The sequence below is a fragment of the Chironomus tepperi genome, unplaced genomic scaffold (genome assembly GCF_022539635.2).
Source record: "Chironomus tepperi strain 1889 unplaced genomic scaffold, CSIRO-AGI_Ctep_v1 contig_335, whole genome shotgun sequence".
In the NCBI taxonomy this organism is placed as follows: Eukaryota; Metazoa; Arthropoda; class Insecta; order Diptera; family Chironomidae; genus Chironomus; species Chironomus tepperi.
In genome coordinates this window covers 411,060-425,897 of record NW_027226457.1, presented here as the reverse complement: position 1 = coordinate 425,897, position 14,838 = coordinate 411,060, and the positions used below count along the sequence as shown (strand labels likewise).

The window sequence follows — 14,838 nt, the reverse complement described above, 5'->3', positions numbered from 1 at the left end:
CCATGAATTAGTCTCAGGCAAGTTATTGCACGACTTGTGTGTTGATTAGCAAGCCAAAAACGTACTTTTTCCTCTCTTTTGTGACTAGCATGAAATTCAATTTTGTTTACACAAAACATTAAAGTTTGCCGATGGTAAGCATAATAATGGCAGTTCTTTCTTCTTACCATCTTTTATTGGACTAAGTATAGTCATCAAATTAAATTTGCCTCTTCTTTTTTGTTCTTCGTGTTTAAACATTTTCATTTTTTTGTCTTGAAATTTTATACTTTTGAGCCCTTGAGTAAACAATAGCAATTTTTATTTTATTTAAGAAATAGCTTATTCAGAAATAAACAGAAGAAAGTGAAAAACATTCTTTTTTGGTGCGTAGAGGAAACTCAGAAAATTTTTGGATACTATATATCAAGATTTGAATCAGCTTTATTTAAGATTCATGATTTTACCTTTCGTATCATCTAACAGGTAAAGAGCATGCTTTCATGGTACCTAAAAGTGGTGTCTTTGCATGTTAGGTATCTTTCAAAGTTCACTTAAGTTCGTCCTTCTTTCATTTCAAAAATAGAAGTAAAATAATTTTTGAATCAAATTTAGAATGAATGTTTTTATCCGTCTACATGCTGTAAACATCCTCGAGGACATGACGTAAATGTGTTATTGTTAGAAATAAAGACGCGTCTTCTTGAATCTAGAAACAAAACAATTGTAAACCAAATACAAAATTTGCATGCTGTTAGATCCCAAAATTATAGATCAAGAGGATATCTAAAGAAAATTCCAAAAATAATCAAAGCATTTCCTCATTCTTCCCAGTATTTTCTCCCAAGAAAGCAATTCTCCTACAAATTTAATGTTCCTTTTCATTTGTTAAGTAATGAAATAATGATCGTGATTTTCTTCTTTCCATCTTCTGGGAAGACGTTGAGCTTTTGGCTTCCAAGAACCATTAGTAATATAATTTTTTTTTCCAAAAACAGTAGCTACTTGTTGATTTCATTATTATTTGAATTAAATTTAAGATTTCTGCATTATGAAGCTTTAATAAAGCTCACATTACCGTGTCAAATTAAATTTATGTCATGTAAATGTATGCATCCTCCTTCAGTCGTTGAAAATTTTCATTTCCTTTTGAATGTAGACATTTATGAGGGTTTATTTTATGTTTGATGTCAACTCTTAAAAAATATCTACATGGGTGAGAGGAACTGTTACGGAAATAAGTAGCGATATTTTTAATGCAGAGTTGGATTTGTAATGGAGCGAGGAAATGATTTATTATCCAGTACTTTAATGTGAATTTTGAATGATTTCTTAGCATTTAAGGGGTTATTAAGAGGATCAAGCATGGGATGTACCCTGTTTCATCTTAAAATATTCATGTAGTTTCCATGTGAACTTTAAAGGTTAGAATACTTGAAATTAAGTGAATAATTGTAATTGTGCAAGAGGGACAAAGATTTACGCGTGGACCAATATTCAGAGGTAGAATTAATCAAAAAGGTAAGAATTTTGTTGTTGGCTAGAACACGAGAAATAAATATTTCTTCATGATTGAACACATAAAATTTTCAATTGAGCACTCGAACAACGAAAGTAAATCAACATTGTTAAAAAGCTTGCGTCACATGGCTTAAAAAGGCCAGTGGAATCTTCAACTTTTTTCTTGACACCTTACGAATCCTATTCAAATAAAAATTATTTATTTAGCAGCAACGCGTGAAGCATCCTCAAATTTTATTCCAAAACTTTACAGCAAAAAATATAAAACTTACTATAAAGTTTCAATGATTCATGTTGAATAGGAGATAGAATGGATGTGAGTGAAATAAAAATAAAAAATTATTTGAACGACAGCAAACATGAAAAAAATGTTGAATCTTTTAAACCGTTTCATCATAGCGATAAAAAAGAAGACATGGACCTTTTTGAAATGGAGAAAAATTGAAAACATAAATCCATTTTGGGATGGTGATGATTAAGGCGCATTTATAGCATACTTGCGTCTTGGTAAACCTTTAAGTAGCTTTAGTGAATGGACCAACGAGTTCTTCAGTAACTAGACCAAATTGTTTTCCATGCTTAATAACAGACAAATTAATTCTTAACACTTAGCCTACTGCATTCTCAGTTATATTATTCTAAAAATTCATCAACTTCAAGTCGCTCAAAATGATTATACCCGCGAGTCTGACCCAAAAGCGCGAGTCGTACTCAAAAGCATCCAAAAACCCACGCTAAAAATGTTCAAGAAAAAGTGAGGAAAAATATTTATTTTTCTTAGTCCAACAATAAGAAACGAATTTTTATTGTAGATGCGAAATGATTGCAATTTACTCCCATTTCGCATAGCTGCTCTCTTAAGTTTCATTAGATGTGGAATGGATCCGTTATCCTTTTCTTTTGAGCATATTTTTATAGCAAAATATGGTACACTTTTAAGGCACTTTGCTGGCATCTATCATCAAATTATATTTGTAGACCACTGGCACTGTATGCTGTATGTGCTTCTGACAGATTTTTGTTTTAATAAAAAAAAAAGCCAATTTTTCAGAATTTCCTTCATCATGTCTTAAGTTCTTGCAAGAATTTTCGCTATGCCCTAACATTGTGTACTCCCCTCAACATTAGCTACAAAAATATTTGAGTACATCTTCTTTTTTCATAGATTCACTTGTCAAACATTCTCGAAAAATGCCTAAAATCTCTTAACATTGCAAATCAAACTGACAAGCGCTTCTGTTTTCCTATTGATATAGTCTTTTCTTGCCAGCTTTCCTTATCCACTTTTCATACTTACTCTTCCTCCTTTTTTCTCATCTCTCAAATGTTTATTCTTGGACAAACCCCTTTTAGCCATTTTTCATGATTGCATCACTTTTGAAAAAAACTGGGTTTAGTGGAAAATGAATCTAATGTTATGTCTTCTGAGAAAGCATTGTATTCTCGAATAAATTTTTCAATGCTATGATTATTATAATTTTATTTTCCATAAGCAAGCAAGTAGCAGCACCGACAGAATGAATGGGGAAGAGAAAATATTTTTATTTTCGGTAAAGTCAACTCAAGACATTTCAGTTCTTCTTTTGTTGCTTTTTTCATATCTTAATGCTTGTTAGTGTCTCTTCTTTTTCCTCTTGAATTCATCAAGTAGTATTCTTAACAGGGCTTGATGTCTTGCTGTTTCTAGTACTATTAAAATAATTTGAATTAACTTAAGTAGGTACTGATAAATATTTATGTGTGTACTTTCGTTCGATTTTTGATGAGTGCCTGGCTTGTGACGGAAATTTCACGATGAGTACAAATGGCATGCAATTTGATTTTCAATAAGAATATTTGAGGAACATATTAAACATTAATGAGCTCCTTATTTGTTCAAGATAATCAATTATGCTAAAATTCATTACTTCAAATTATTTCAAGCCTTGAGTGGCATGAAAGCTTTATGAGCATATCTATGTGTGTGCATATTTAAAAGAAAAGGAATATTCATGAACAAAATGAATTCATGTTCTTAAAATTCAATTCATAGGAAATTTGAATTGTTACAAAACTCAACAGTTGGATGATCTATAAAAAGCAGTACCTAAAGCAATATTTCAAACAAACAGACAATGAACTACATGATACTGTTGTAGAATTACAAACCAATTTTATTTCTTTTTCAACGTTGTTAAGTGAATCAGTTTGAATTTCATATGAAAGCATTTACACAGCTTCCAGCGAAAGTTAATTAAGAATATTTTAAAAACTTCATTCAAAGCGAGAGCACTTATGGACTCTTTCATATTTTATTGTACAGAAGATGAATGTAGTTTGTAATTAAATAATTGGAACGTATAAATCAGTGCAGTTTAAACTGTGTGCCGAGGCACAAAATTAAAAATCCCAAAATAGGATACTTCTCAAGAAAATTAAAATTTGTGCTTAAAAAGTCAAATGTGTCGACACTCAAAAAAATTTGGACAGCACTTGTGTATATCATCATTTCATAAATCCAATTTTTATGAGTTCATTGGTTATTGTTCTGTATTATGGAAAATAAAATCCGTGAAAATTGAAATGAAAGCAGCTTTTCATGACATTTAATGCTTCGTTTTATTTAAACTGGATGAAGTATGGCATATCTAGATGAACATGAAGTGAAGCTGAAAGAGATTTGCTATTTATGAGCAAAATTATTCTAGCATATTGAAAGTTATGCATAAATACTGAATATTGCTCATTGACCATCCGTTTATGACGTCAATTATACAGAAAGGAAGTGGTGTGGCTTCTTATTTCCGAGTATTATACATTTTATCTAAGAATTTTAGGACACCAGATGTGATGCTTGGTTCAATAGCACTTCCGTTCATTTTTCGATGGACATCATTAGTGAGCAGCCCCAAATATTCAATTTTCATGTTTCTTTCATATTGGTCACATACAGGAAATTTCCATTTGATTAGTCTTCAAAAACTCACAAGCCCTCACTAATATCCACAAAATTTCTGCGTCTCAAAGAAAAACTTTATGAAAATCAGAGCTCAAACCCTTGAACTCTAACCCATTTCTTCTTCATCATACACATGAATCCCGAATAAATATAAAATGTGAGATTTCCTTACAGCATCAATGAAGAGATCCGATGATGATGATAAAAATGAAAGGAAAAATAATAAAGTGAATTTCCGTCCCATGGATAGAGCCAATGAAAGCACTTGTACAATTTTCATGTTGATGTAAATTTCAGTTTTACAGCACTTTTCAATTCTCTAAACCACATTTTGCATGAATATCTTATTTTGAAACATAAAGGAAGTGAAAATCTCACGCAGAAAATGTAAAGTAATTTTCGTAAGTCATCAAGATGAATTTTTAATTTTTTCGTACTTTGCCTTCAAAGTATGGCAATATGAGTTGATTGCTTTTTTATTGCTGTTTATTATTTGGATGTTGATGGATTATCAAAGTTTTGACAGTTTTTGCATTAATTACTCAATTTATCAAAAACATGGAAATTCAAAGAAATTTTCAAATTTTCCATACCCTGATTCCATCAACATTCCCCAAACATTCCCTTACAAATTATAGTAAAAAAATGTGCTGATGGCTAAGAGACGCTTGAATAAATTATGTTGTTGGCGACTTAAGACTATGGTTGTCAAGAAAAGATGCAACACGGGATGAGGAACGAAGAAGATAAAAAGCGGAAAAGGAAAATGAGGTGAAAGAGAAATAAATTGCTGCGTTACACGAGAATGTTTGCTCGCTAAACTAAAAAAAGGTTTTCAATTTCCTGTAAATTGCACCTGCGACATAGCACCGCTAATTATTACAGCTAAGTGTGGCTTAATTAATCGTAAATGAGAAACATTACTCGGGAACTTTACTTCTTGTAGCCATAAACCTTGAAAGAAAATAATTAACATTTTTAAGGGAAATTTAGAAAGTAAAGAGGTAGATCTAACTGATGTAATAATTTTAATTTAACGAGAGTAAAAATCTTCAACGTGATTTGGTAGTGGAGGGGTATTTTAAGTGCTTTCGTGTTTTTTTAGTCACAAGGTTAACCGTTAATAATTTGGAATTTCAATTTGTGATTTTGAAGTATATAAGTACCAATTTGTATTTTATTCATATTCCGATCGTCATATCAATCTAAACGTTATAAACGAGCAATTTACCAAAGATAGGGTGCTGTTCAAGAGCTGTTGTAGATCCAGTTTTGGTATCTAGAAAGCACCAGAAAGCTTTATAGAACAAGGACTTTTCAAAGTCACATGACAACGCCACAAAAAAGATAATGTCTATTATCCTGTTTTTACTCCATCCTAATTACCGAAATGTGTTGAAATGCGCTCGAATTCCCCGACCAAAATTTGCACCCTAACTTCCACATGATTTTCACAGTGTCTTTTTTAACGCCATTAAAGCCTTTTTGATCTCAATTTTCCCGGAAATGAGAATGATTTAAGAAGAGTCCTTACAGTTGCTTTTTATCTCCCTTTGTAGCTCTTAATTGCTTAGGAACGTGGATGTAAAAAAAAAAACAAAATTCTAACTGTGTAATCAGACCGCAAATTTATGTGAGTGCTTTAAAGTCTTCAATAAAATTTAATTTTTTTCACTGTTGCTCGTGAATTTTCTCGGTTTTATGGCAATTATTATCGACAATTTAATTCATTATTTGCAATTATAATGTGGCCAGTGGAAATAAAAAAGGCTATTAAATCTCTCTCTTGATATTTTAATAAACTCCAACTGCAAATTACTTTCATTTTATTCCCAATTATTTTGAACCGCAAAACCTCATCGGCACGTTTAAATATGTAAATTCCCATTTGAACTGCTTTCGACAACAAAAAAATAACTAGAAAAGGAACAATCCATCAATCCCTAAAAATTTCATCCCACATAAATTTCAAGCAACTGTCCGTATTTTTTGTGTGCTATCGATAAAAAATACGTAAATTTTTTCACGTGTTGGTTGTCCCAAATAGTATGCTTTCACGCCAATTAATATATTTGGGGACTAGAGTCTGTTGCCTCGGGAATATCATCCATAATAGGATATCTAGTCAAGTTTTGTTCATCTGATATGGATGATAGAGTTTTAAAATGATGGAAAATAAATTTTTGGGGATAAATTTATTAATAGAATTTAGAGTGGGCAGGGATTAATGAGAAAAGATATAAAGTGTATATCCTTATTTCAATCCTGAATGAATATTTCAAGTGTTTCTAGTTAATTCTTTATTTTTACCTTCTTCGTTTTCTTTATGCATTGCCAATTTTCAATTAAGAAGTTCAGCCTCCCCCTCAATCTATGTACAGATGACCGAAACTTCTAAGAATTTGGGATTTTTTAAATTAAATCCCATTTTGACCTTCAAATCAACTCATTTAACCCACGAAAGAAGGCAAATCTTCTTTGATCATATCAGGTGTCAGACCAGACATCCCATATGTTAGTGGAAAATGATGGTGAAAAAGCCATTACTATTAAAATAACAGCAGGATATGATACACGAGCGGAGCAAAAAGAATAATGACCTTCGAACTATAGGCTCAAAAAAATAACCCACTTCTTACTATTTTTATTGATTTTATTTTTTTCTTAAAGCTTTTCTATGTCTTGTTTTTATTTCCCTTCATCGTTTTTCGCTGGTAATGACCTCTTAACTTGTCATTGCACATAAATCACCGTAGTGACTGACAGCTGTATAATAAATTACGCATCATTCGTAATGACCTGCTCGTGAGAATCTGAAAGTTACATGATTTTTTGTTAAAGATTTTGATGATTTTCATCTCGAATATTCACTGAATGTGATGTATATTTGAGCTTAAAAGCCCATCCCGAGTTGTCAAAAAATGCACAAAAAATAAATTGTATGATTTATCTGTCTCGTATACACTAATTGATTTAAGCTTGATATTATGAATTTAAAAATGTCAAATGTACCCAGAATTTTGCGATGGGCGTATTTGATTTAAATCCCTTCAAAATGCCCCATTCAAAGCAGAAAAATAAAACTCAATTAAGCACGACCTCGCATATAAATATACGAATAATTTATTATTTAAAAACAGTCCCGACTCATAACGATGCAACTGAGGACGAAATTATAGCAAGTATGCATGCACGTAATCAAATTACATGATACTGAAATGACTTCCTTTAAATGGTAATCCTATAAATTAGCACTTTATATTCTTTAATCAAAATTTATATGCAAATTACGCAATTTCAATCTCAACTGTTTTGCAAAGAGTCTGTGTCATGCACACAAAATGAGCCATTATGAAAGCAATAATAATTTTCAGCATGAAAAATATCATTTTTGATCTCCATTAAGTTTTAATTCATGGTTTGCCAATGAATGTAAATGTGCATTTTGCTGTGGCATGAACAGTGATGTAAATGAAGGAAGTGATCTTTGCAGATCAATTGCAATCCATGACCTCTTTAGAAGTCTCCTAAATCTGGCTCTATTGAATATACCCAACAAAATCCGTTATGCAACTGCCAAATTGATTCTATGCTGTACAGGGTAAATTAAATCGAATTTTTGTTAATTTGCGATGACATTTACATACAAACATAATATCTCATGGCAGTATGACCTCAATAGCTCAATACCACATAAGCCTTATAGCTACACTCTGTATGCAGGTGGCATCATTTTCAATTTCCTTCAATTAGAATGTTGCATCTATTGGCAGACCACGTTTTGAGGCTTCCTCTTCTCAAATTGCTATTTTCCGTATGGTTTTAGATCTAGCCTTTTACTGCCTACACATTATTTAAGTGCTTCCTCACACCAAACAGAATCCTTTCTTGGAAAAAGGATAAATTTAGTCAATAATTTATTGCAATTGGCTACTAAAGGAGATATATCCTCTTAAATCACACACATTTTCTAACTAAATTCAGTTATGTGCAGAATAAATGGGGTATCTATACATTTTTGGGGATACTTCTATGGAAGATTAAATTCATGACAAACTTTTTATTGTCTTTATTGATACAGTTTTTGATTAAAAAAGTCATTTATTTACTGCAGATTACAAATATTGAAATTTTCGCATGAATAGTTTAGTATTATGCCCGAGAAGCTCAATAAAGTGGTGACAATCGTATAGGTATACTATATATGACAACCAATTACTCATGTCACGTGACAATTAATATTAATGCAACATATGTTTTGACACATGTCATTGATATGTGTCTCGGGTTAAAATGCATAAAGCTTTTTGATCTTTACATTTAAAATTCAATTACTCTCATCCAATGCCTCTTTGATGGATGCGACCTATCTAAAAATCAATTAAAATTCCATTAAATTCCTTTTTTTGTGCACAATTTATTTACAGATGGTTGTTTACTGATGCTGTTCATGGAGAATGTTAAAGCAAATATGCAATTCTTGCTTTGTTGCAATTTTTTGCTGCAATTGGGGCAAGGAATATATACGACATTGCGTATGAAATTTCAAAGTTCATAAAAGGAAGTAAAAGTTATTGGTTTAGTTAGAATTTCTTCAAAAATAATCTATTCAATTCGACTCGAAGAAAAACCGTTACAGCATGCGGTGCATAAAAATTTGAATTTACAGTTTATGATTACGTTCAGAAATTTAAAAAAATATTTTTAAAATTTTAACATTTTTTGTGCAATTTTTTGCAAATTAGCTTAATTAAGCGATTTAAATACAATAAAATGAAGTCAATCAATCCACTGTAAGTGCATTTACTGCATAGTGTTAAGAATATAACGAGAAAATCGAAAATTGCACAAAAATTATCGAAGATTATTTGAAATAAACAACGGAAACCGCATACAAATAAAATAATTAAATAATGTCGACCATAGAAGAGCGTATGTCCAGCAGCATCGTATACAATCTGCGAATTTTAACAATGGTCATCAAACCCAATGATCATCTGGATGATTATCTAACAGATGTAAGCTATAATTAAAATAATTTTTATTGCACATTACTTAACTAGACTTTTTGTGAATTTTTAAGGGATTGTTCATGAAAACAAATACACAGGCATTCATACAAGTCACATACTATCTATTCAGCATCCTGGATCTAAAGGAATTCAAAAAGAAGTTTTATTGGCCAATTGTTGACAAGAAAAGTGAAAATTCTTACCGGTAAGTTTTATTGGAACTGGATCAAGTTGTGAACTGATTTAATTAAAAACCGGTATGATATTTATGGAATTTGTGAATCTTAATTGCTTAATTCAGTCAAGATCCAGTAAAGAAAAAATATCTAAATTAAAATTTCTCATTCACAGAACAAACTCCGTAGAGTTCATAAACTCACTCATCGACAAATACAGCATTAAACAAGAGAAGATTAAGCATGTGTCAGTCGTTCATCCAAGTGGAAAAAAATTTATGAGCCTAATTCTGGATCTCATTATGATAACAATCAAGGAAGTGATGAAGCGTAAGAATTACAGTACAGATGTTTCATTAGATCTGGAAAAGGCAGAAGAAGTCGTTAATACAATGCATGAGATTGAAACCGAACTAGCAAGCAGCATAAAGTCTGAATTAAAGACAATTAGAGAGAAAACAAATGAAATTCAAGAATTAATTAATTCAATTTATCCCAATGATAGTCCAGTTCCATTTGAAGAATTTATTACTAATTGGAACTTAATCAACAGAAAAAGACTAAATATAATAAAGGAACAGAAAGCAAAGGTCAAGGAAATATTCGAAAAAGCCAATATATTGCAACAGAAAGGTCATGAAATGCTAAAGAACAAAGAATACAAAATTGTAAAACCATCAGATGTTGAGATTAAGGAGCTTGCAGATTTCTATCAACATATTGAATTGCCAATTGATAACGAACTCAATATTGTTTCATTAATTCTACATCTCAAGTCATCATTGTCTGTTGTACAAAATTATATTGAAAATTTCTCATACGATGAAGTTGAGATTAGTGATGAGGAAATGAGGATTGTAAAGCGGAAGCTAGAAGAGTTAAAGCAGTTTGAACCGTTGATACAAAAATTGAATGAAAAAGAAAAGAAATTGAAGGAAAAAATCACGAAAATTAAAAAAGAACGCAAAGAGGATGAAGATGATGTACAGAATGATGAGCTAGTCGACGAAGCACAAGGGAAGGAAATAATGCGATCACTGACATCTCCAAGACATTATTTCGATGCATCTAAAAATAGCATGAGCAGAGTCCATAAAAGGCACAAACTTGCATTTGGTGAATCTGATGGGACCTTCAATGTTGATCACTCAATGCATCCACTTAATCAATCTAGACTTTATCGTCCATTAAGTGACACTTGTTTAAATAGAAGTAAGGAAATGGGGCCACCAAAGCCTAAAGAAGTGCCTTCAAGACGTCGCAAAAGAGATCCAATGGCAATTTTAGATAAAGCTTTAGCATCCTCTAAAAGCAAGCCAGACATGAACTCAACTGCAGTAAATACAGGTGCCATTCCTAAATTGGTAGCATCAACTCCATTTTCCAGCACAATGCTATCGCCAGATCTCATTCATCATGCAAATTTTTCAATGATTTCGAATATTTCGTCCGTCACTCAAACTTCTTATGTTCCTAATAAACTCAACAATATCAATACACAGTCCAAAAATGTTTTTGCACCTCCTAAACCTGATGTGCTTTCCAATGACTCGATGAACCAAATTCTTTGGAATGATAAAATTAGTGTAAAAAAGGAATCTCTCGAGGAAGAGTTTCGATGTAAAATGGTACTTTTTGAGACTGATCAAAATATCAGCAATCCGTCGACAGTGCCAAAAATAGTGTTAAATGAGGAAACTCTTTGTGGAACCAGTTCTATGAATGAATTCACATTATCCAGTGAAAACACAATTTGCGAGAAGGAGAATTTCGGAAGTGAATTGGATACAGTTATGTTTACTAAAAAGCAAGCATGCGAGGAAGATTTATTTAATGTTTCCGATTCCGTCTTGATCGATGACTAATTTTAACGGTCGAAAAATATTCAAATTTTTGAAAAATTCCATGTGAAAATTACAGAATAATTATTTTCAATTTTCGCAATTAATTAAAGCATAATAAGCTGTACTGCCTGTTTAATACATCATAAATATCAAAATACTACTAATATATCTAAGCTTAGACATACAAATATTCATATTTTTTGAGAATTTCATATAATAAACAAATACTTGCAAGCTTTGTCATAAATAAAAGAATTACCTGCATTATTTTAATTATTTTACGACCTTAATCGTGTTTTTATAAAGATCTAAATAGTTTAATTAAGCGAATAAAGTGAAGATAAATAGCTTGCGCGTGAAAGTAAAAGAGCATGGATCAGTTTGCGCCAAGAAAATCAATTTTAGTCTCAAAGCCAAACATTTCATATCCAGCTTGTTGGTTCCATATTCCGGATGAGGTAATTTTACAATAATTAATCAAATATCAGCATATCTAACAAACTAAATTCTAGAATGATGCAGTCGAAACCTCAAATATTCCAACATACGATCTCGAACAATCTAAAAATGGCATGGAAAGAACTTATCAGTTAACAAATGTCCTCAAAAATAACAATCCTGAGGATGACGACTGGGAATCAAAGATTTTAAAGTACGGTTGGACACCAAAACAGACGAAACTCTTCAACAAAGTCGTTCAAATTCTTGATTTTGACCATTTAGCAAGATTAGCAAACGTTGACGGGAAAAGGCATGAAGTTGTACAAGTTAGAACAACAATTGACAAATCTGCAGATCGTATGAGGCATGCGTTAGCTGAAGTCAGTTGGGATACAGTTATAATTCAATGGCTTCATGCTATATTAATGGAATATTTGCCGCCAACGTATTTAGCTTCTTATTTGGACATAATGCAGACATTGAAGAACAAAGTACCGTCGTTAGTTGATAGAATGATATTTTGGAAGCCGGGAAATGTCAGTCAAGATTTATTGGCACTAATTTTAAAGCGTCCATGGCAACCAGTGTTGAGTAATAAGGTAAAAATATTAATATTTAAGGAAAAAATTGATTTTTAATTTCATAAATATTCTATTCTAGTATCGAAAAGTTCCCGGGAGTGCAATTTTAGTTGTAATTCCACCATTGCCACGCTTAACAGCACAACCTGCACGAGTTCAACGACTTTATACACTTTTTACTACAATGGCACCAATTTTACCTGTACAACTTCAGGTAAATAATGTTATGGCACAGAAGCAAAGCCTTCAATCAATTGCGGAACAACTTGTGTCATTGACTAGAACTAAAATTCAAGAACTTAAAGCTGAAAATCCAGATCGTCGAATAATTCTCGTTGGAATGCATGCATCATCAGCTTTGGCACTTCAAGTCTCATTAGTTGAACAAGTTTCAGGAATTGTTTGCTTTGGATTTTCTTGTAATACAGTTCATGGCCCACGCGGACATCCAGATGATCACATACTCAATTTAACAACTCCAATAATGTTCATGATTGGTCAAAATGCAGCCAGAACAAGCGAAGAGGAAGTTGAGAACTTTCGTGAAAAAATGACAGCACCATCGACATTAGTAACAGTAGGAAGTGCTGACGATTACTTAAGAGTCAGTAAAAAGAAGAGAAAACTCGAAGGAGTTACACAAGAAATGGTTGATAATATGATAGTCGATGAAATTGCAGAATTTGCAACAAAATGTATTCATCGTCCTCTTCCTCAAAAGCCAAAATCAATAACAACATTCGGTAATGTTACAATTCATAGACAAATTGATTCATCGACAAGCCAATTAGGGAAGCGAAAGTCAAGTCAGACTGTCGAGGCTGATGGAACTATGAAAATGTCTAAAATAAAGCCAGTTAAGATGATGAAACCGTCATCGACTACAAATTTTAATAATTCTGATGCTGTTGAAATGGCTGTGCAAAGTATTTTACCTGATTCAGATGGTAGACCAGCCGCTAAGCCGGCACCACAAAAAGCAACAATTGGAACTGGTGTTACTCAAAGATTAAAAATTGTTCCACAAAATCAATTTACGACTCTTAAGCCTCAATTGACAACAACACAGAAATATTATACAATAGAAAGTAAGTCAACAGGACAAAAGAATTACATTGCTGTTGCTCAACGTGCTCCTAATCGTTCACAACCAACTACACCTGGAAATTCAAGACCATCAACTCCACAGACTCAATATATAACAAATGCACGAATCTCAGGTGTTGGAAAACTTCCAGTCATGCAAAATCAGCCACAAACGAGCTTCAGTCCACCAAAGTTTACAATTGTTAAACAAGCATCTTCAGCTCCAAATACATCATTTACCGCTGATACGGAATTGTCAGGCACGAATATATTTGATATGCCAGTTGTCTTTGCAGACAGTGAAGGAAATATTGATGAGGATTCATCAAATATTTCAGACAATTCGGTAATTGAAATTCCGAGTGATCAACAGACAGGAGCCCCAGCAAAGAAAGTCATCCTCAAGGCATCAAATATTGGTACTTTTGTGAATTCACCGTCGACATCAACTATGACGCTCACGAAGAACAAAAATATTTTGATTCAAAAACCTGTCGTTCCTAGTAAAATGCTTGTCCTCAATGGAAACGTTATTGGACGTTCAATTCCGGCATCAAATATTGTCATACCAAAATCATCAATTCAACCACAAGCTATTAAAATTCAGAAAATTGTAACAACTGGAAGTACTGTGATTCCAACAACAAGCATTGATATGAAGAATAGGACTCAAATTCCGAGTAGTAAGAAAATTGAAATTCTAAATAATCAGATCATCAAACCAGCAATGACAGTCACAACACCATCATCAGTCCCAAAGAGCGTTGGATTTGTTAATTTAGCTGATGCAAAGCCAATTGCAGCAAATCGACTTTCAATTCCATTTTCAACAGTCAAAGGTAGTCAAGGACAACAAATTGTGATCAAAACTGCAAATTTAAAGCAGTTTACATTAAGTGGAGGTAAACAGTTAGGAAATTTGACTGTTAAAAAGGTAAACGTAGTTCCAAGTACATCTACAGCAACTACAAGCACCGAACAACAGCAACAGCAGCCAAAAATCATTTTCAAAAATGCATAAAGTGGATTAGTATCCAGAAAGAATAAGAAAAGTATGTTATTTAAAGATTTAAAAGTTGTTAATCAGCTAAAAAAGTGGATTATTATCCAAAAGGAATACGGAAAAGTATGTTATTTAGAGATTACAAGATTTAAAAGTAGTTAATCAACTATTACAAAGTCAAAAGAAATAAAAGTTATGCTGAATAAAGAAAGTTTGCTATGTTTATTGGATTTATTCTTTATTTTATAAAAGTTCAA

General features: G+C 32.2%; 2 protein-coding genes across 2 annotated transcripts; both read left to right on the top strand.

The window, feature by feature from the left end:
* The first annotated feature begins 9,180 nt into the window (after nucleotides 1–9,180).
* Nucleotides 9,181–11,622, top strand: dgt6 (dim gamma-tubulin 6). The gene is made up of 3 exons (XM_070643776.1): nucleotides 9,181–9,456; nucleotides 9,522–9,655; nucleotides 9,802–11,622. The coding sequence occupies exons 1-3, from the start codon at nucleotides 9,352–9,354 to the stop codon at nucleotides 11,489–11,491; spliced, it is 1,929 nt and encodes a 642-aa protein (XP_070499877.1). The 5' UTR covers nucleotides 9,181–9,351; the 3' UTR covers nucleotides 11,492–11,622.
* Nucleotides 11,623–11,695: 73 nt separating this feature from the next.
* Rcd1 (Reduction in Cnn dots 1) lies at nucleotides 11,696–14,811 on the top strand. Its single transcript, XM_070643775.1, has 3 exons — nucleotides 11,696–11,928; nucleotides 11,983–12,510; nucleotides 12,572–14,811. The coding sequence occupies exons 1-3, from the start codon at nucleotides 11,842–11,844 to the stop codon at nucleotides 14,597–14,599; spliced, it is 2,643 nt and encodes an 880-aa protein (XP_070499876.1). The 5' UTR covers nucleotides 11,696–11,841; the 3' UTR covers nucleotides 14,600–14,811.
* Nucleotides 14,812–14,838: the final 27 nt, after the last annotated feature.

Coding starts and splice junctions, on each gene's coding strand:
- Rcd1 (XM_070643775.1), top strand. CDS start 11,842: ATGGATCAGTTTGCGCCAAGAAAATCAATTTTAGTCTCAAAGCCAAAC. Junction 11,929..11,982: donor GGTTCCATATTCCGGATGAG/GTAATTTTACAA, acceptor ACTAAATTCTAG/AATGATGCAGTCGAAACCTC. Junction 12,511..12,571: donor AACCAGTGTTGAGTAATAAG/GTAAAAATATTA, acceptor ATTCTATTCTAG/TATCGAAAAGTTCCCGGGAG.
- dgt6 (XM_070643776.1), top strand. CDS start 9,352: ATGTCGACCATAGAAGAGCGTATGTCCAGCAGCATCGTATACAATCTG. Junction 9,457..9,521: donor TGGATGATTATCTAACAGAT/GTAAGCTATAAT, acceptor TGAATTTTTAAG/GGATTGTTCATGAAAACAAA. Junction 9,656..9,801: donor AAAAGTGAAAATTCTTACCG/GTAAGTTTTATT, acceptor TCTCATTCACAG/AACAAACTCCGTAGAGTTCA.